Source organism: Cervus elaphus, chromosome 5 (assembly GCF_910594005.1).
Source record: "Cervus elaphus chromosome 5, mCerEla1.1, whole genome shotgun sequence".
In the NCBI taxonomy this organism is placed as follows: Eukaryota; Metazoa; Chordata; class Mammalia; order Artiodactyla; family Cervidae; genus Cervus; species Cervus elaphus.
Genome location: NC_057819.1, coordinates 126780640 through 126802051, shown reverse-complemented (window position 1 = coordinate 126802051; position 21412 = coordinate 126780640). Strand labels below are relative to the sequence as shown.

The 21412-nt window shown below is 51.8% G+C and overlaps 1 protein-coding gene across 2 annotated transcripts in view; it reads right to left on the bottom strand.

Moving 5' to 3' along the window:
• Positions 1 to 4131: 4131 nt before the first annotated feature.
• Positions 4132 to 21412, bottom strand: part of MXRA7 (matrix remodeling associated 7) — a 32598-nt gene continuing 15317 nt past the window's right edge. The window contains exons 2-5 of one of the 2 annotated variants that reach the window (XM_043905420.1): positions 18489 to 18552; positions 13417 to 13513; positions 12284 to 12364; positions 7152 to 8474 (exon numbers count right to left, since the gene is read on the bottom strand). In XM_043905420.1, the coding sequence (XP_043761355.1) occupies positions 12331 to 12364; positions 13417 to 13513; positions 18489 to 18552 (195 nt within the window). In that variant the 3' untranslated portion in view covers positions 7152 to 8474; positions 12284 to 12330. Of the gene's footprint in view, positions 5495 to 7151; positions 8475 to 12283; positions 12365 to 13416; positions 13514 to 18488; positions 18553 to 21412 lie in introns of those variants that run through there. The other variant, XM_043905419.1, reaches the window with a different exon arrangement.

Sequence of the window (21412 nt, the reverse complement as noted above, 5' to 3'; positions counted from 1 at the left end):
CATACATCAGTTGATGGATATTTGGGTTGTTTCCACATTTTAGCCCTGATAAATAATGTTTCCATGAACATTCATTTATAAGTTTTTGTATGGACATATCTTTTGTTTTTCTCCAACTTTATTGAGATATGATTGACATATAAAAGTGTGTAAGTTTAAGAAGTATGATGTGTTGATTTAATATATGTATATATTGCAAAATTATTTCTACCTCCATCATGTCACGTAATTTTCCACCTCATCACATCATATAATTGCTGTTTCTTTTTCTGTGGTGAGTGTAAGGGTATGTTTTCATGTCACTCAGGTATATATGTAGAATTGTGAAGTCACATGGCAATTCTTTTTTTAATACTGGGTGGAACTGCCACTGTTTTCCAAAGTAGCCATATCATTTTACATTCCTATCAAGAGTGTGGGGCAGGGGACTTCCCTGGCAGACTCTGCGCTTCCACTGCAGGGGGTGTGGGTTTAATCCCTGGTCAGGGAACTAAAGTTTAAAAAGAAATAAAATTAAAAAAAAAAAGTATGTGGCAGTTCCAATTTTCCCACATCCTCACCGACACTTGTTATTGTCTTTTTATTTATTTATTTATTTTTTGTCTTTTTAAATTATGGTCATTCTAGTGGTCCTGAAGTGATGTCTCCTTGTGGTTTTGATTTACATGTCATTTGCATGTTGAACATCTTTTCATGTGCTCATTGGCCGTTTGTATATTTTCTTTGCAGAAAAGTCTATTAAGATCCTTTGCTCATTTTTAAAAACTGGATCATCAATCTTTTTTGAATCCTGTTTTCTTCTGTAGGAGAATGTTATGTCCTTCACAGAGTTGTGAAGATTCGTGAGAGAACACTGGCAAGGCACATAGTTTTCGGCATTCAGCAAGTGTTCTGAAAAGTTAGGGAACCTCCCTCTCACCTTGCCTGATCTCAGCGAGGCATTTTGCATTACATCACCTAGCATAGCGTTTGTGCTTGAAGCCAGACTCAATAAATGTCTGAGAGGGTAAATGTGCCAATTCACATCACTCAATATTCAGATCTGAATCCTATGTGCTTTGACTCCCTTGCTCTCATTTCCGCCATTCTTCCTGGAACAATTTTGTTAATTTTATTCCCCTTGCCAGCTGCTTCCTCTCCTAAAACTGAACTTGCAGCATCATTGACGCTAATTACAAGAGAACCAAAGACACCACCTCACACAGTTCTGAAGTGAGTGTGATCAACCTTTGAAGAAGCTAAATAACTGACAGCCTGTCAATTTAACCTGTCCCCTGTTGGAGCCCTCACAAAAGGTAATTCAGGCACCTAAAGAGGTGAGGGGGGAAAAAAAGAAATTTATAAAGAAATCCTGATTGCAGACTGAGGATTACTTAACAAACCTGATTGCAGACTGAGGATTACTTAACAGCTCAGTAACCTCTGATGACTCGGCATGCTCTGGAGTATGGGTCTCTTTTTCATTTTGTAGAGGACCCAGGCGCCATCAGGCCCAAAGATTCGATGTCGGTGGAACCTCCTCTAGCGCTGTGGAGCCTCCAGTGGGCCGGACTTAAGTGTCAGAATGGAAACAATTTGACCATTCATTCAGAGAGGCTGAGTCCAACTTGATCTCACACTGAACTCAGAGCTTGCTTTGGTAAACCTCAGCTTAAGCGCCTGGGGCATAATGTGAAAGGGCGAGCACAGAGGAAAGAAGGTGTGACTCATTTCACTTTGCCCTTTCTTGAAGGTCAGCCTAATACCAGATACCTTGGTGAGAATATATGGGTGTGTAGAGTTGCCTGATCGGAGGATTTGTTGGATTTTGCCTAAACACCGAAGGGGGTTAAAGGGTGTGTTGGATTCAGAGGCAGGACCGTGGCCTGGGAGTCCAGGGCGGGCTTGGAGAGTCACTGGGGTGCAGGGACCGGCTCGAATTCATCTTCGAATTATGGGTCTAACACGGTGGTCGGCTTGCTCACTTGCCGGAGCCTGGCCTCAGGAGGGAACTGGAAAGCGGCCCTAGGCGGGACATGTCGCCAGGTCGCACTCCTAAGCGTCAGGGAACTCGGTGAGGGGACGGATCTTCTGACTTGAGCCCAGTGGGCGCGGCCACCGAGAGGCGCTGGACGACGTTAACCCTGTGGGCGCGCACTCTGCGGAGACCCGGTCCCCGAACAGGCCCCAGGCAGCCTCCACCGCCGAGGAGCAAGGCAAGGCCTCGCGCGGGCGGGATGTGGCAGCCTGCGCGCCTTATTGGACAAAGACTCTTGTCAATCATTGAGGAAACCCGACGGGATGCGACCAGGTTTACGGGACTTCCCGCCTCAGAGGGAGGCGGGGAGCGACGGGAGGGTGCGGTACCCAATGGCAATCAAGGGCTCCGCCTTTCGCTATAGATTAGCAGATGCTTGAGCCACTGAGGCGCCGCAAGGGATATTGGCCCTGGAAAGTGATTGGTCCAATCTGCGGGCGTGTGGTTTCTCAGAGTATATAATGTAGGCGATTAGCGACCGGATGAAATTGTGCCCCAGGGAAAATGGACGTGCAAACTTTTTCATAATAAGAAAAATGCAAATTAAAATTTTATTGAGCTAACATTATGACCTATGAGATTGGCAGAAGTCCAAAATTCAGCAAGGTTCTCTGTTAAGGACAATGCAATGGCCCTGATGGAATTTAATTTTCTTCCTCCAGACGCTTATGGTTGTTTCCTTTTGCTTTCAGCTTGCAGAGAAGGCCATGTGTTTGTTGCACTGACTCCCAGAAGCTTCTAAGAACAAGTTCTGATTCTGCAAGTACATTTTCCTGAAGGGGCTTCGATTTTCCTGATCTATAGCAATATTGATATCTGGTAGGACATATGGATGTCAATTGAAAATGGGTTTAAGTGGACTCTTCTGGCCAGTGGTGTCCCAGTGAAGCAGATGAAGTGACAGAAATCATATAAACAGAAGCCAGGTCTTATCTGGAAATGGCATCAAAGTCACCCAATGATGGTAGCAAGCCTGCAGTGCCTCTGCAGAACATCAGAGGCGCAGAGCCTGGGCAACAGAACCACTACCCAGGAGTGTCACGTATGCTGGGCACTCAGACACTGGCTTCCAAGTCACCATCAGGTGACAGAGTGATCCTGTCTATCTGTACACTACCCCTTTCTCACAGAGCCCCAGTGAGGTTCAGTGACCCGCTCCTCTGCATGACTATGTGCTTAGGGGATGCTGGTTCCAGTCCCAGGCATCTCAGCCAACCATGGTGGTCCCATCTCCTTGCTAGTGATTGATGAGGGAATGGACACATGACATTCTGGCCAGTTGGTGCACCTGATTCAGGTGCCTTACTCCTTACTCCTAGAGACACAAGCAAGAAATGTACCTTTTCCTGCTTCTGAACGTGATATCTGAACTCCTACAGCCATCTTGCAACCATGAAGAGAGCTGGTTTGTGACAAAAGCCCACAGTGCAAGGAAGTCCAAGCTAAGAGAGTTATAACTTGGGCCCTGTCTCTTCTGGACCTGAAGCCATTCTGCTTTTGGACTCCTCTCATGCCCTGGTTCTCCTCTTATTTAAGATAACTGAGTTGGACTTTTCAGTTCTTTGCAGTTGGAATATCTTAGCCGAACCAAGTGTAGACAATTTCCTTCAATGTACTTTTTCTGTAGTCATAAGAATTTTGACTCAAGTACCCACAACTCATTTGTTTGTTTGATAAAATGAGAGAAGGACTGGAAGAAGGAAGCGAGGAAAGAGACATAAAGTGGCTGCATGGCAGTGCAAGTTCTGCTGACATGCATTTAGGGCGGGCAGGAAGGTAGAAAACAACCTGGTTGTGGAGGGGCGGGGGTGGTCCCTGGGACACGAGAGAGGAAACAAACAATACTTAAGTCATAACATTTTAAAACAGCAGTGACACAAAAGATAAAAATAATATTTTAAAAAAGAAAAAAATACTGACATTTGGATATAACAACAAACACAGAGAGCAAACCCTCCTGTTGTGAACTGTCAGCAAAGAAGCTAAAGCAATTACTGTGACAGATGGGGGAAGGGGTCTGGGAAAAACTCTAAAAAGCAAGAGAGGGGGAAGGAAAGTTCACTGTGTTCCCCGTGATAATTATTAAATTGAGGTTCGTAAAACGCCACTGCTGCTTTTACTTTCATGTGTTTAGTTTTATTTCAGCAAATAAAAAATATTTTCAAGAACTTTCTTAGGTTATCCTTTTAGCAATCCCACCTTAACTCAATTGGCTATGGATTTTTCAGCCAGTGGGGTGATCAGAAGCAGGATCTGGACAGCATTAAAGAACCGCTCTTATTGTCATCATTGTGCATTCACTGACTCACAGAACTTTATTGATGTGCTAAGGTGGTCCAGACACTCTTCATGAGGTCATTTTGGCATTTTATTGAATGCTAACTGGTGAGGTTTTCTTCTCCTGCATGTGCACCTGGCTTCTCCAAAGGTCTTGATTTTTATTTGTTTGTTTATGGCTGTACCTCACAGCTTCCAGGATCTTAGTTCCCTGACCAGGGATTAAACCCACATCCTCGGCAGTAAAAGCACCGGCTCTTAACCACTGGACCAGCAGGGAATTCTCCTCCATAGGACTTTAATTTCTCTAAAGGTAGAGACTGTGCTGCGTATTTTATTTCTATTGACAGTGTCTAGCACAGGTCTAGGTGCGTGATGAGCCCTCACAGAAATCTTAATTATATATAAAGTAAGTGTCATGGTTAAATAAGAGATACTATTAGAGGGTCCCAACTCTGATACCGTTGCTTTGTTCCAGGATGGAAGGTGAGTCTTTGAATCAGACTTTTTTTTACTTTTTTAGAGATGCTCCCCTATGGCTTGCTCCCAAACAGTGACAGAAGCTTCCAGAAATTCTTCCAAGGCAGAGGAAGGTGTAGTGTTAATAGGCGTGATACTCGGGCAGCGGGACCTGATACTCTTCCTCCTTACAGCATCCCTGAATCTTTTCCACACTGTGTGCTGGGTTGGGGGGGCGGGCAGGGTGGGGAGCTGAGGCTTCGAGCCAGCCCTTCTGGGCAGCTGCTTGCCTAGGATCTAATTTGGATCAGATGACAGTTTCAAAGGGGAACCCATGTCACAGCTGGGCCCTCCCCAGCAAACAGAAGCCAAAGGACTCAGGGATGTTTTCTTCTCCTTTGAGGACAACTATCCTGACTCCTGTAACATGATATCTAAGCTGCAAGAACTGAGAAACTCTGTATATGCTACATCTCTACATCTATGTACATAAGATAAAGGGAAGCCTACAAAAGTCTGAGAATAGCAAGGGTGTGGGTCCCAGGTGGGGGCAGAGTCGTGGCCCAGCTGTCACGGCTCAGCTCTCGCAACCCGGCTGTCACGGCGTCCTGCCGGGCGGAGGCGGCCTACATGTCGTAGAGCCGGAGCTGTTCCTGCACATCACCATCGGACATCTCGCCAAACGTCTCCTTGTTGTCCTTCATGAGCTTGAAGATGGCAGCCAGCTGTTCCTTCTGAACTCTGTCAAGAAGAAAGGATAAAGAGGAAAAAGATGCTCCCAAGCCAGGGAGAGACAGAGGCTTGTGCCTCCCGTAGAGTCAGAATAAGGAAATGAAACAAAGACAAAACCCGCTCTTAACACAGGAGCTCTTTTGGTCTTAAAAAAAAAAAAAAGAAAAGAGCCTTCTATTAACTGGAAACTAAGTCTTGGGGTCTGCCCTGGAGATTTGGGGACCCCAGGTTATCACTGAGGTTCTTGTCACTGCACTTCCCCATGGGCCTCCCTTTAATGTTGACTGCACATCTCCTGGGGGGTGGGCCACAAGGAAGGAGAGGTGTTCCACAGGTGACTGGAGAGCCTGGGAAGAGACATGTTAGAAACAGCCTTCGTTTAGCAGGGGTCCCCAACCTCCAGGATCTGATGATCTGAGGTGGGGCTGATGTAATAATAATAGAAGTCAAGTGCACAATAAATGTAATGTGCTTGAACCGTTCTGAAACCACTTCCTCCCACCCCCGGCCCCCGTCCATGGGAAAACTGTCTTCCGCGAAACCAGTTTCTGGTGCCAAAAAGGTTGGGGGCTGCTAGTTTAGACGGCTGAGCCAAAAGTGGAGGAAGATACAACACAATTGGCTGGGAAACAGGGGAGCATATAGATGTGTGCACAGGGTGCTTGGCCCAGGGGCAAGTGGGGGTGTGGGGTCTCACTGCCCAGAGGAAGGGGCGCCTTTTTCCAGGGGCTCTGCCCCTCCTACCAGGGAACAGGCCTGGCTGGAGATCAGCTTTATGTTCACTGCACCTGGGCTGGGGGGCTGGGGGCTGGGAGTGATGTCTGTCATCTCTGTGAAGCCGGGCCATGTCATCCGACCAGCACAGGACACCTCCCAGCAGCGCAAACATGAAAGGGCGGGGAGACGGTCGGCTGCCGCGGGCTGCTTTCTTCTTGGTTCTGCCCTGCTGTGCCGTCAGCCTGGCTCGGCCCTGCCTGCTGGCACGGGCTCACCACGCCAGTTTCAGGCTTCTGTGATTCCTCCCTCCACACTCTACCGGCAGATCGGCACAGGCCACCTTCAGAGGGTGTCAAGCAAACAGCAGGTCTGCTCTGGTCCCTGCAGACCCACCAGGAGGCAGGGCCTCAGCACAGGCTCTGGGCACCCTGGCTTTGCAGGGCACAGCACTGCCCAGCTGGCACCTCTATCCTGCCTAGAGGGGGCTCCCACTCCATGTCTGGTCTTACACTTGTCCTAACATATTCTTTCTGCAATAACCCCTTATCTCCAAACAGCAAGTCGTTGGTTTTCTGACTAGAGCAGCAGCTAGAAGCTGAAATACTGAAGTCCCACATCCAAGCCTCTCTCACTCACCCTAGAGAAGTTATTTCTACAATCCACTTTCCTATCCAGAGGAGAAGGAACCTGTGGGAAGTCTGCGGTACCCTACTGCCTGAAGAAAGGAATACGATGGGTCAAGAGGCTGTGAGTTGAGCTCCTTGGATGGAATTCAGATGTACAAGTGGGCACCCCCCAAAGGAACACAAATCCTCCCATGTGTCTCTAGGATGTTGTACTTTGCTGGAGAGTAACAGGCACCAATTGAGAGAGAGCGAGCTCGAATTTTAATGGGTTCAAAAAGATTATTTTTGAAAGACAAAGCAAAATGGAAATAAACACGCAGTAATCAAGACCATCTACTCAAAGTTTATTGGACCAAAGGCTGAATACAGAAATCCAAGCCATAAGGAGTACATGAGGTTTGGTGCCTGCAAGCCACATTCAGAAAGTGTCCAGACAAACTTCATAACCTGGAGAGAGTCACCTATTTTTTTAATCAGACACTGGCCTGGACAATGACATCTCTTACTACTGCTGTGTGGGGCAGGGGCCGCTCACAGGAGCACATCTGCTATTTGTTACGTGGTTCTGTGTGGCTCTTCCTTTGTTCCCTATTCTGTCCTAAACCCATGAACCTAAAGTACTAGACCTGGAGGAGAAGGTCCCTGGGAATGTAACATGCCCTGGAAACTGACATTGAACATTTCCCAGCCTTGCATTAGATAAAAAAAGAAATTTTCCTATAAACTTAGTGCTTTAAAAAATGTTTTAACCAATAAATCTAAAAACTGCAGATTAGTTTTTGGTATAGTATAAATATCGTCCAATATAAAATTCCAAGAAACAGATCTCGGACCCCATCTGATGATCTGGTGAAGTTCTAACTCATCTATGAAACCGAGGAAAAGGCAGAACTGAAACGTCTATTTTAAGCGAACACTATCATTATTGCTTCTGTTAAAGTGAAGGTGAAGATGCAGCTGAGCTGGTAAGAACATGGTGAAAAGGCCTCTTGGCAACAAGAGGGCTGGATCCAAGCCTGCTCTAAGTGGAGGGCAAGGGCCAGAGGAAATCAACAGCTGGTTCTGGTGCTTTGCTGCCCACGCTTCAACCATTGTCTCCCTCACCCCCCAATCCAGCCAGCTAAAGACAGAGGGGAAGCGGGCCTTAACGGGGAGCAGGGCAGTCGACCCCCCTGAGCACCCAGTGGGCCCAGGCAGCGCCCCATCATGTGTCTATCACACCTCAATGTCTCTCTTGGTTTGGCTTCGCTGATGAAAAGCAGAAGGGCTGGGATGAAACTATACTGATTTTAAAATGATGGCATTGGTGACACTGGTAATATCTCAGGTGTAAAGGGTGTGTGGACAACAGGAACATTGAGTGACAAGGAAAATAAAAGTCCAGGAAAATCCTTCAGCTAAACAAAGCAATCCACGCAGACAGGGAGGAATGCTTCTGCAAGGGATCACCCCAGGCACTGTGGACCCTCCCAGCCAAGGAAAGTCCTGGAGGGGGGGGTCGACTCCTGGCAGATTTATGTAGGAAAATGCACCCCAGGAGCCCACTTGCTCCTCTCTGGGGCTTCCACTGTATCGCTCAAGTTTTAAGATGCCAAAAGGAAAAGCCTTTAGGAGGAGCCTAAGGATAACTTCATTATTCCTCGGTTCTGTAAAGAGAAATAAGGGGAAAAGATCATTGATTTCACTCATACCATCCTATGGCAGGAAAAGAAGGGGGGAAATAGGGTGAGGAAGGGGAACGTTTGGAATTGCAGAAGCCAGCCCAGACGCTAGGATTCAGACCCCAGGGGAGTTTGCCTCTCGTCACCGGCAGCAGGATGGCCCTCTAACCAAAGCCAGCCTGAGACCCTCCGCCAGGCCTACCGGGAAGAGGGTCAGGCCCCATGTGTGGGTAGTTAGGCCAACAGGTCCCACTTGTAGGTCAGTAGGCAGATCGAGTCCTTCATGTATGTATTTAGTTCAGGTCCCACAAACGGGCAGTTAAGCAGTCCCAAAGAGGGTCCCAAGTGTGGGGGACCGAGCAGGTTGGGGGTCCCACACATGGGTAGTTAGGCAGGGAGGGTCCTCAATTAGGCAGTAGGGCGGATAGGGGCCCACGGGTTGGTAGTTTCGCAGCTAAGTTTCCACCTGTAGGTAGTCGGTCATGGTGGACCTTCAGTTAGATAATTGGGCAGGTCAGGGCCCACACACCGATAGTTGAGCAGGTCAAGGGCCCAGTTGTAGGTAGTTGGCAGACTGGGACCCACATGTGGGTAATTAGGCAGGTTAGATCCCTCACTTGAGTAGCTGGGCAGGTCGGGTCCCTTTGTGGGTAGTTGAGCAAGTTGGGGTCCATGTGTAGGTAGCTGGGCAGGTTGGGTGCTACCCGTGGGTAATTGAGCAGGTAGGGGTTGCTCACACTGGTAGCTGAGCAGGACAGGGCCCTCATTCAGGTTGGGTCCTACAGGCAGGAGCTGGGCGGGTCGAGTTGCACAAGTAGACAGTTAGGCAGGTCCCACTTGCAGAGTGTTGGCAGTGAGTGTCAGACTTTAGTTGGTCAGGTAGGGTCCCTCACTTAGATATTTGGGGGGTTCAGGTACCCATGTGGGTAGCTGAGCAGGTTGAAGCCCACTTGTAGGTAGTTGGCAGGGAGGGTCCCACACTGGGTATTTGCGCAGTTTGGATCTCACATGTAGGCGGTTGAGCAGGTTGGGTCCTCAATTAGGTAGCTGGGCAGATTGGGGCTCACTTGTTTAACAGGGAGGGTCCCTTAGCAGGTAGTTGGCGGGGAGGGTCCCCCAAGTGTCAATGAGCCGGGCAGCCATATGTAGGTGGGTGGGCTGAGGCCTCACCTGTATTTAGTTAGGCAGGTCAGACTGCCAGGGTCAGATTCTTGGCTCTGTGCTGTGCTAACCTGGTCCTCTCACCAAGGATTATTTCCTGTCCTTGCTAGGTGGGTTTTTTCCCTTCTGGGGGCAGTGGCTTCTAAGGACATGTACTCCCCAGATGAGGCAAATGGCGTGTGCACCTTTTCTAAAGGACAAGTCAAGCACTCCTTTACCCAGGTGAGCGCTGAGGGAGCCCCGGGGGAATCCAACTTTATCCCTCTGGCGCCCTCATGTGGACTTGAGCCAGCACGTGTTTCTAGAAATTCATGCTGGTGGATGACTCACAGACACGTCAGGAGGTAGAGAACAGAAGATCCATTCACCCTTGCCAGTTATGCATTTCAAAACATCATCTACTAGAGTGGTGTTCACTTCCAAAAGGGTCAGGCCAGTCCTGGGGACATTCAGAATGGAGTGGGTGCTTGAGTCCTGGGTCCTGATTATCAGAGCCAGCTGGTCTACCCCCTGGGTTCCACTTTTCCCTGGTCCAGAAGATGGGAAGAAGGGATGGTGTACAACAAAAAGAGTGCCCAATGGTCCCTTTTTTCTTTTTTTGCTGCCAAGCTAGAAGCCAGTCAAGCTCGCCAGTTTCACTAGCCTTGGGGGTGAGTGGCAGTGTCTTGCTGTGGGGAGCAGTCTCAACCTGCAAGTCCCCCATCCCAGCCACGTTCTGAGGCTGCCTGTGGCACCTCCCAGAAGAGCTGCGGGGGGACCCATACTACTCTGTTGGTCGGCTTAGTGAATTTAAAGTCAAGAATTTGCAGCATGGGCTTTTAACCCGCTTGCCACGTGATGGGGACCCTGAATGCCAGGAAAGGAATTAGAAACAAGCAGAGTTTGGTTGACTAGAATTTGACAGTCAAAGAAGAGCACACACTTTTCACTGGCCTGTGGTTTTAGTGGTTTCACGGTATTTTTCACCCTGACAGTCCCAAGGCAGTTTTCTGAACCTAACCAGGACCAGAGCTGTCTCAACCCATCAGCTCTCCTGGTCCCCAGAGGATCTATCTCGCTGTAGATGGAAAGACAAAGCCACACTTGCCAGCCTCTGCAACCCCAAGCATCACCATGCGAGGACCATGCGAGAAGGGTGGGTGTCATGGGGCCCCGTGCAGCACTGAGGGGGCTGACCACGTGCAGGGACCACGTGCAGCTGACCACCTGCAGGGAGACAGCAAGCAGGCCCCACAGGCAGATGTGTGGGGCAGCCCCGGGAGCATGCTGGGAGGGGCGGTAATGAAAATGAACATGAACTCCAGCCCCGTCCTGGGAGGACCGTGTTCACGGGCCACTAAGTCCCCCAGTCCCTCCTTCTCAGCTTGGGCAGGGCTGTGATAACCAAGCCTGCAGGTGAGGAGGTGAGAAACCTTCACCCCAACAGCCGTACTCGGGCAGTCTCCACTCCCACAGAACAGCACTTATCTGGAGAGCCCCAAAGATCCAGCCGGGAAAGAACCACCGCCCCCCCACCGCCCCCCGGCCAACACAGTCTGCTCTCTGGACACCATGGAGGAAGGACTTTCCTTCTTCCTGCCCGACGTCCCAGCTGTGAACCCAGAGACGGTGGCAGTCTGACCCCAGCCTGATCCTGCCATCCAGTCGGCTAACTGGCCTTTCCCTTTCTAATGGTCCCTCACATCTGCAGCAGACACAGAATAAGGCCGGGGTTCTGGCCACAGCCTCTGCCCACAGGGGCCTTCGAGGGACCCACAGGCACGTCAAGCCCCCTCCACCCTTAACGCTGGGCTGCACACCTTTTCTGGAAAGGGCCAGGTTCTGACTCTTTTAGGCTTTATGGGCCCCACGGTCCCTCTGACACTGCTCAGTTCAGCCCCTGCAGTGCAAAAGCTGCCACAGACCACAGAAAAACAAATGAACGCAGCCGGGTTCCAGTCACACTGGATTTACAAAAACAGGGCCGTAGTCCTCTGCCAACCCTTGCTCTGATCATAACCACCCGCCTGACCCACAACTTGGCACAGGGTTTCTGCTGGGCACTGTTCTTTCTTTTGTTGTTGTTCAGTCGCTAAGAGGCGCCCAACTCTTTGTGACTCCGTGGACTGCAGCACATCAGGCTTCCCTGTCCTTCACTGTCTCCCGGAGTTTGCTCAAACTCATGTCCATTGAGTCAGTGATACCATCTAATATCTCATCCTCTGTCGCCCCCTTCTCCCCTTGCCCTCAATCTTTTCCAGCATCAGGGTCTTTTCCAATGAGTCGGTTCTTTGCATCAGGTGGCCAAAGTATTGGAGCTTTCTTAGGGTAGGACTAAGGCTGCAGGGGTGAACACCACGTTGTCGGGAGGACAGTTTCCCCCCAGGCTCACAAGGGGGCGCTGGTCCTCCAAGCAGCTGGTTCATTAGGTCCAGGAGGGACTTGGGCCTCCAAGAATCCCTGGGCCGTGGGAAAGAGGCCTCCTGGCCCAGGAGCCCTGAGCTAGATGAGAATGAGCCGGCCCGGGTGCACAGAAATGAATTAATCGGTTATGAAGGCGGCGGAGGAGGAGAGATTTAGATCACAGTCGTGATGGGGACAGTCACAGACAGGATGAAGGAGGCACCACTAATCTAAGAAGTCAATCTCCTTACCAAAAGGATTTGCAAGAATATTTGTGGCTCAGGACCTAAGGAACTTGCTACAGGGAAGTGAGGTCAGAAGTCAGCTCAATCCTGAAATATAAAGGCAGCAAACCGGGTCACACCCAGAGGCCGCGGCGCATGGGCACCAAGGAGTGGGGGGACACCTCCCCCAGGCCGGGCTCACCCTGCCACCCCTCCACCCCGGGGTGAAGAGCCTTCCAGGTCAGGTTTGGAAGGATTGGCGGCAGCTCCAGGAGGGGAAAAGGGGTTCTCGTGGGCAGAGCACCTTCTTGACTCCTGAGTGATGCTGGGTGGGTTGGAAATAATAGAATCTAGATCCTGGAATAACAGAGCCTCCATTCCTGACCCTAGAATCCAGCTTGCGGTAGCCAGTGGGGAGTGATCGCCCAGCCCCTCCGGGTTACTGGGCTCAGGAAACACGCCCCCATTTGTTAATAGAGATGTGTGCCTGAACCAAGAGGACCCCAGGCCACAGGCTGGCCTTTGTCAGACCACCGGTTCTTCCCCTGACCCGTCCCCGCTGTCCCGCTGCCCCTTAGGAGGGAAGCCCATGCGTCAGCGTGGGTGTCCGGCTGGCGACGGGCGGGGGAAGAACCCAGTTCTAAAAATGAGTTGCTGCCGTGGCTGCAGCTGCCTCAGAGCTCCATGGAGCAGAACAGATAAAAAAGGACTGCTGGCCCGGTGCTGGGGAGAGGGTGGGAATGGGGGAGCTGGAGGGTGCTGGCGGGGTAGGGCGGGGGCGCTTAGCTGCCAGGCGGATGAGCAGAAAGAATCGTGCTCTGTCCTGAAGTGATGGATTGGTTTTGTCATGAACTCTCCGTGTACTGTGAACAGCCGGATCTGCTCCAGGCTCTTCCCAAGCATCTTGCTTTCCCCCTTTCGGTGGGGGCGGGGGGGAGGGCAAGAAAGGGCTCTGCCGCCCTCCCTCCTCCCTGTCACCCGCTCCTCCAGTTTCCCAAGGGTACTGTTGGGGGAAATGGAGCCAGGACAGGGGGGAAAAAAACCCTAAAACGGAAATGGGGCAGTGGGGGCGTGGCTTGTGGGAGGCCCGCCTCCTCTTCCCGCTCGCTCGCCGGAACCCCAGAAAGCTGAGCAGCCCGGAGGAGGGCCGGGCGGCCTACCTCTGTTCCTCCTCCAGCTCCTCCTTGGTCATCATCTTCTTGTACTGGTTTCCCCGCAGCTTCCCAGGGCTGTATTTGAAGGAGAAGGCCTCGCCCCCTGCAGAGACGACACCCAGTAGAGCCGGTTAGCGTGCCGGGCTCTCTGGTAAATTTAGTCCCCTTTCCCTTCCTTAGTTTCCAAAGAACCATGTGGGCCAGAGAGGGCTCCCCGCTTGGAAGAGGGGCAGACGGGGCCCCATGCCCACCCCAGGCCTGCGTCTGGAAGGATCTCCCCACATCCTTTCCACTCAGGAACTCTTTTTAGGAACTTGAACCGGGGATGAGATAGCCAGAATGAAACCTGCGCGCGTGCGCGCGCGCGCACACACACACACACACACACACACACACACACACACCAGCCCCCCCAGGCCATTTGGTTCCATCCATTCTCCCAAGGGGCTTCCCAGGCTAGTGTTAAAGAATCTGCCTGCCAATGCAGGAGACTCTGGTTGGATCCCTGGGTAGGGAAGATCCCCGGGAGGAGGGCATGGCAACCCACTCCAGTATTCTTGCCTGGAGAATCCCATGGACAGAGGAGCCTGGCGGGCTAACAGTCCACGGGGTCGCAGAGCTGGTCACGACTGCAGCGACTTGGCCGGCACACAGGCATTCTCCCAAGACCAGGCTGGGCCTCCGAGCTGCCTGTCGGCCCCTCTCCCTTAAGGGCTCTGGCCAGACAGCTGTCCCCGGGGCTTTTCTCCCCCCATCCTGATCCTTCCTCCCCAGTGCTGCTGTGCTCATTACACGGTCAGACAGAGGGCACTTATCTCTGGGAAGCAGGCTGTGCCTGGGTGCTGCGTTCCCTGCCTCTCCCTGGGTCCCGGGTAACAAGGACCTGCAACAGGGACCGGCGACCCTCCTGCCGGGGTCCTGGGTCTTCTGGGCTTGAGGATGTCCACCCTGCCCTCTAGGAGCCTCATGTCGGCAGGCGCCTTCTATGCCCCTCCTCCCACCGGTGATTAAAAAAAAAACAAACGCATCCAGCCCACAATGGGACAAGGGATGATGTGGGCTTGTCCATGGCGTGTTTAAATAGGTCATTAAAACCAGTACTTAGGGGGACCTCCCTGGTGGTCCAGTGGCTAAGACTCTGAGCTCCCAATGCAGAGGGGCCTGGGTTCAATCCCTGGTCATGGAACTAGATCCCACATGCTGCGACTAAGGCCTGGCACCACCAAATACATATATATATATATATATATATATACACACAATATATATATATTTTGGGCTTCCCAGGTGGCTGGCAAAGAATCCACCTGCAATGTGGGAGACCTGGGTTTGATCCCTGGGTTGGGAAGATCCCCTGGAGAAGGGAACAGCTACCCACCCCAGTATTCTTGCCTGGAGAATTCCATGAACTGTATTCCATGGACTGTATAGTCCACGGGGTCGCAAAGAGTTGGACACGACTGAACGACTTTCATTTTCATATATATTTTAAAGTACTTATTACTGAATGGGTGTTCCCAGGCTTGCCAAACCCAGAGCAGCCTTTGTAAGACCTTGTAGCTGCTTTGGAATGTACAGAAGGGCAGTTCTAGAGGCCTGGGAGGGTGTACCAGGGGGTCTGGACAGAGAAAAACAGGCATGTGTGATGTGGGGAGAAGGCTGCAGGGTAGAAAAGGAAAGAGCTGTGAGCATTCTCCTGGCCGGGTGTCCAGTGGAGAGCATTCCCTCGGGAAGCAGTGCCCTTACATGGTCCTTCAGCTCAGCAGGTGAGGGGCAGACAGCCTCCAGCCAGCCTGGGGGACCGAGGCTGAACAGCTTGTCCTATCTAATTTCCGTTAATGTATAAAGAATTGAGTATGGGAAACGCAGAGACCAGCAAATCGCCTTCCCACACAGATGTCTTATTTTCCGGTTCTGTTCTATGTCACTCAAATGTCAGGGATCTCAAACACCTCCACATCCTGCCCTGGGGCCACCCAGACGGTCTCCAGCTGGCGGTTGTCCCCAGTGATCAGACAGGCTGGCCGGGGCTCCAGGCAGGAAAGGGCTGCAGCCTCTGAGCCTCGCGTTCTCTCTCGGCCAAAGGAAGAAGGTTCTGGATGCAAATTCAGAACCCGGGGGTTGTCGTGGGGGTGGTGTTTGCTCTCACCACAACCTGACTGACTTTGCAGGAGAATCTGGCCCCCAGGGCTGAGCACTCCCCTCACCCCACGTCTGGACAGGGATTAATTTGCTCTTCATTCATTCAGCAAATATTGATATTCAGTGAGCACTCTGCTCGGTGCTGGGGGCTTAGCAGGGAAGAAAGTATAGAGCGGGCAAAGATGAGTAATCAGAATAGCAGAGTTTTCAGTAGGTCCTGAGAGCTCTTCAGCAAAGGACAGTGGGAGGGGAGAGGAAGGTGGGGAGGGCGCTGCTTGGAAGTTTAATGGCAGAGGGAAGGCTGTCAGGGAGGGCTTTTCAGGTGAAGCTGCAGGTCTGGGGAGACGGATCTAGCAAAGCAAGGAAGCCAGTGAGGCCGGGTGGCAGGGAGCTAGGGGACAGGGGGACACAAGATGAGCAGCCGAGGCGCCGGGGCGGGGGGGGGGCCTTATTACATTTCTGTTAAGGTATAAAGAATTGAGTATGGGAAATGCAGAGACCAGCTGAATATTTTTTGCTCTTCACTCTGCACTTGGCTCTTCATTCATTCAGCAAGTACTGCAGAATTCAAGAGCACATTCTTCCTCTTGGTGAGCTGGGCCTGGGGCTTGGTGCTGAGACCGGATGAGCCCGTCCCTCTCCCTGGAGACCCCGCTCCCATCAGCTGCTCTCCCCTCAGGCTGATGAGCCAAGGGCCCGCAGCATTGGGAGCTTCCAACAGCTCAGGGCTTGGACTGCGACATCTGGGGATCTGGGAGCCAAGCTGAGCAATTCGGGGCCACCGTTTGAGGGGCCAGGGGTCTTTGGTGGTCAGGAAAGAACCTGCCAAGGGGCAGAATCACATGGAGCTATTATCAGAACAAGCTCGCAGCCATGCTGGCTTCTGGACCTCAGGAAGGGGCAACGGACAAAGAAAACTGATTAACCTCGACATCAAGGTCATAATGTTGCTATGTTTTAGAAACATAAAGCAGAAAAATGCTGCCAGCTGGGTACTGCTGAAGGTTTCAATCTGTGGGGCGGGTCTGATGATGCTTCTCCCGAGCTGGAGAGAACAAACCACTTGAAAAGGCTTTCGCTTAATCCCATATGGTGATCGAGGGACACACAGCCACATCCAAGGCGGCTAGACCAGGGAGGGGTTCAACGTGAGAGCCCCCCGGGGAGGGGAACTTCCTCGTGGGCCGTCTTCTGTGAATCCGCCCAGTCACTTAGGGAAGGCGCCTTGGCAAACGCTAATTAATTAGCAAGCGGAACTGCTCACTGCAGAGGGCCGGGGGCCTCTCCTGCCTCGGCCTCCAGAGGGCTGCCGGGAGGTGGCCTGGGGGACAGGCAAGGTCCAGGAGCAGCAGTCGGATAGGGAGGGAGGGCCCCCGGCGACCCTGCACACGGCTGGGTGTGGGGCGGAATGTCTGACAGTGTTCCAGAAGAGGGGTCTGCGGAGCCTCCCCGTGTCCTGGCCCCCCGGGGCCACCAGCAGCCTCAGCTTTTGCCTTCTGCATTCCCAAATCACTAATAGGATCCAGTGACGTGGCAGGGACAGGACAGCAGCGGAAGGGGAGCCCCTGGCAAGGGGCTGATGTCCACCCCCACCCAAGCCCCGTCCCCCGCAGCCTTCTGCCCCACCCCCCTTCCTCTAAAGCTGTCTGGATAGAAACCCAAGGCCCTTTCCTGCCGGGCCTCCTGGTGGGGGAAGCCTCCTCACACACCCCCTCCCCCAGCCCCAGCCCAACCCTGGCCGCCTGGCCCACACCACCAGCCCTGGTTACTGCATTCCTGAAGCCCTCTCTTTCTGGGGCCCCTGCCAGCTGTTGACTTAAAAATCACAACAACAGTACCCCTTTTAAAAAATCTTGAAATATTTCAAATGTACACAAAAGTCCAGAAAGTAATAAGTCCTCCGGGGACATGCCATATAGATTTGACCAGTGCTGACACTTTGCTATTTTTGCTTCAGTTTCTTCTTCTTCCTTTTCTTTTTAAATAAAGAAGTAAAACATGACAGATCCAGCAGAGGCCCCCCCCTCCGCCGTGTTGGGTCCCATCTGTCTGGGGCACTGGTCCCTGTGGGTGCCCAGAGCAAACACATTGTTTCCACCTAGTTAAGTCTGAATTGTTCCATTTCCTTGAGGCTCCCAGTCACCCCGTGTCTCTTCCCCTGGCCACCTTGGATCCGATGGCCACACAGGTCTGGCTGGTCAGCTAGAGCTGCTTGGAAATCAGACGTTTCCTCTCCAGGGAACTTGAACCTGCAGAACCCAAGAGGCGGCCCTGAAAGTGGCTTTAGTCTCTGTAAAATAGGTCCGAGGCATTTGAGAGAAACATGAAATGCACAAAGTGAGGATGAGAATGGAGTTAGGCACCACAGGAAATAGAAGGTCAGTGATGGGCCATCCGTATTTGCAGATAACTCATATTGTATAGATGGGCTTCCCAGGTGGTGCTAGTGGTAAAGAACCTGCCTGCCAATGCAGGAGACATAAAAGACTCGGGTTTGATCCCTGGGTCGGGAAGATCCCCTGGAGGAGGGCATGGCAACCCACTCCAGTATTCTTGCCTGGAGAATCCCATGGACTACAGTCCACAGGGTCACAAAGAGTCAGATACGACTGAAGTAACTCAGCATCCATGCACGCATACTGTACAGATGGAAAATCGATGGCCAAAAGAGCAAAGCGGGTGGGCAGGGAGATGGGTGAGAAGGCAGGGGTCAGAGAGGAGCAGGCTCCGACCTCAGTGTTCTCCAACTTCTCAGTCCTTCTCCCCCACCTCTCCCCCTCCACCATCCACTCCCCTTCATCTAGCCACTTGAATCCTCATCTGGGGAATCCAATGGTCCATGGCAAAGCCCAGCCCCCACAGCCAGAGGCGATAATGCCGACCTGGGGTGGGGGGGGTGGCAGCAATGTGCAGCCTGGAGGCCGGGTCCCACTCACCGTCTTCTTCTTCAGGCCCTGCCTGCGGTGGACCCTCCTCACTGTCCAGCTCCTGCTCCTCTTCCTGCAAGACAAGGAGAAGGGTCAGTACCCAGGCACCCGGCTTACTCTTTGATGCCAGACCCCCTGACCTGCCTCTTGAGAAACCTGTATACAGGTCAGGAAGCAACAGTTAGAACTGGACATGAACAACAGACTGGTTCCAAATAGGAAAAGGAGTACGTCAAGGCTGTATATTGTCACCCTGCTTATTTAACTTATATGCAGAGTACATCATGAGAAACGCTGGGCTGGAAGTAGCACAAGCTGGAATCAAGATTGTCGGGAGAAATATCAATAACCTCAGATATGCAGATGACACCACCCTTACGGCAGAAAGTGAAGAGGAACTAAAGAGCCTCTTGATGAAAGTGAAAGAGGAGAGTGAAAAAGTTGGCTTAAAACTCAACATTCAGAACACTAAGATCATGGCATCTGGTCCCATAACTTCATGGGAAATAGACGGGGAAACAGTGGAAATAGTGGCTGACTTTATTTTTCTGGGCTCCAAAATCACTGTGGATGGTGACTGCAGCCATGAAATTAAAAGACGCTTGCTCCTTGGAAGGAAAGTTATGACCAACCTAGACAGCATATTAAAAAGCAGAGAAATTGCTTTGTCAACAAAGGTCCATCTAGTCAAGGCTATGGTTTTTCCAGTAGTTATGTATGAGTGTGAGAGTTGGACTAGAAAGAATTGATGCTTTTGAATTGTGGTGTTGGAGAAGACTCTTGAGAGTCCCTTGGACTGCAAGGAGATCCAACCAATCCATCCTAAAGGAAATCAGTCCTGGGTGTTCATTGGAAGGACTGATGCTGAAGCTGAAACTCCAATATTTTGGCCACCTGATACGGAGAGCTGACTTATTTGAAAAGACCCTGATGGTGGGAAAGGTTGGGGGCAGGAGGGGAAGGGGACGACAGAGGATGAGATGGTTGGATGGCATCACCGACACAATGGACATGGGATTGGGTGGACTCCGGGAGTTGGTGATGGACAGGGAGGCCTGGCGTGCTGCAGTTCATGGGGTCGCAAAGAGTCGGACACAACTGAGCGACTGAACTGAACTGAACTGAACTGACCATCATTCAGTGTTTGACCCCTCGGTCAAAGCAACCTGACCCCTGGATCTGCTGTTAGGAGAGATGTGGGGCAGTGATGGACAGGACATCTCTGGGAGAGGCAAGGGCCGCCCAGGGACAGCCTGATCACACACAGCACCCACACTGTCCTTTGAGCGTCGTTGGGAGGTCCTTCCTGAGAAGGGGCCACGGTCAACAGCAGGTGGAAACAGGGATGTCAGTGTGAGTGTCAGTTGTCCGAGATGATGGGGGGGAGGCTCTAGGCCAAGGACCCATGTTTTTGACCTTGACACTTTGGCTCCTTTACCTTTTCCAAGTGGGTCAAGTGGTGGGTGCCACTTTGATAAATGGACTGGGCACCTCCCACCTCCCACTATAGTGAGTAGAACAAAAGGCACATGGGACTTCCCTGGTGGTCCAGTGGTTAAGCATCCACCTTCTAATGCAGGGGATGCCGGTTTGATCCCTGGTCCAGAAACTAAGATCCCACATGCTGCAGAACAACTAAGCTTGTACGTTCTGAAGCTGGTGTGCCAAAACTAGAGAGAAGTCCCTGTGTGCCACAACTAGAGAAAGCCCACATGCCACAACAAAGAGCCAGTGCAGCCAAAAAAAAAAAAAAAAAAAAAACCAACCAACCAACCAAACAAAACCCAAAAGGCAAGAGAGGAAAGCTGGTGGGGTCTCTGGAATCCAGGCCTTGCCGAGCGTCACAGAGCAGCCGTGTTTGCACTCACAGTCTCCATCTCTGCTTCCTCCAACCTCTTCTCCGTCCCTGACCATTTCAGATCACATTTTCCCAAAATTGGAACTCCACTTCCCTCAGCCCAGTTCTCTCCCATGGACGCACGGACAAAATAAACAGCAGGCTGGAAGGAATGTCCCGGGATGGCCTTGGTGGAGAGGAAGGAGTGACTTCAACTTGCAGGAATGTTGGAGGATGAGAGGGAGGTGGTGGAGCTGAGGGACTGAAGGGCTCGGCGAGAGGACCCAGTAAGCCCAGCGGCAGACAGGGCAGAGCAGGCAGGTGTAGGAGAGGGGAGCGCAGACGTGAACGGCAGCCCCACAGGGGACGAGGCAGCACAGCTGACAAACCAGACCCAGGCCTTCAGGCTTTGAGTCCTGGGGGTCCAGTGGTCCACAGCCTCTGCAAACTGGGCAGGCAGGCTCCCCAACAAATCAGAGCAAGCTAAGCTGGGAGACAAAGTTTGCACAAGCCCAGCAGCAAGTCATGGGACTCCCCTGGTGGTCCAGTGGCTAAGACGCCATGCTCTGGGGGAAGCGGGTTCAATGCCTGGTCAGGGAACTAGACCCCATGTACCTCAACTAAAAGATCCCGCATGCTGCAACTAAGACCCAGCACAGACAAAATAATTAATATTAAAAAAAAAAAAAAAAGCCAGTTGTAAGTGGCAAACTCAAAAGGTTTCCCTTGGGTCTCTTGTTGTAACTTTCTCTCTTGATGGACCCCACAAGATGCCTCTAGGAGGATCAGGTTGGGAGGTGGGAGCTGGTTCTTCTCCACTTAGCAGTTTACATGCAGCTCAGCACCATCGGGGGCTTCCCAGGTGGCTCAGTGGTGAAGAATCCGGCTGCCAAGCAGGAGACATGGGTTCGATCCCTGGGTCAGAAAGGTCCCCTGGAGAAGGAAATGGCAACTCACTCCAGTATTCTTGCCTGGAAAATTCCATGGACAGAGGAGCCTGGCCGGGTACAGTCCATGAGGTCGCAAAGAGTCAGACGTGACTGACACACATACATACACTCATAAATGCGGAGAAAATGTTTTCCAGAAGCACATG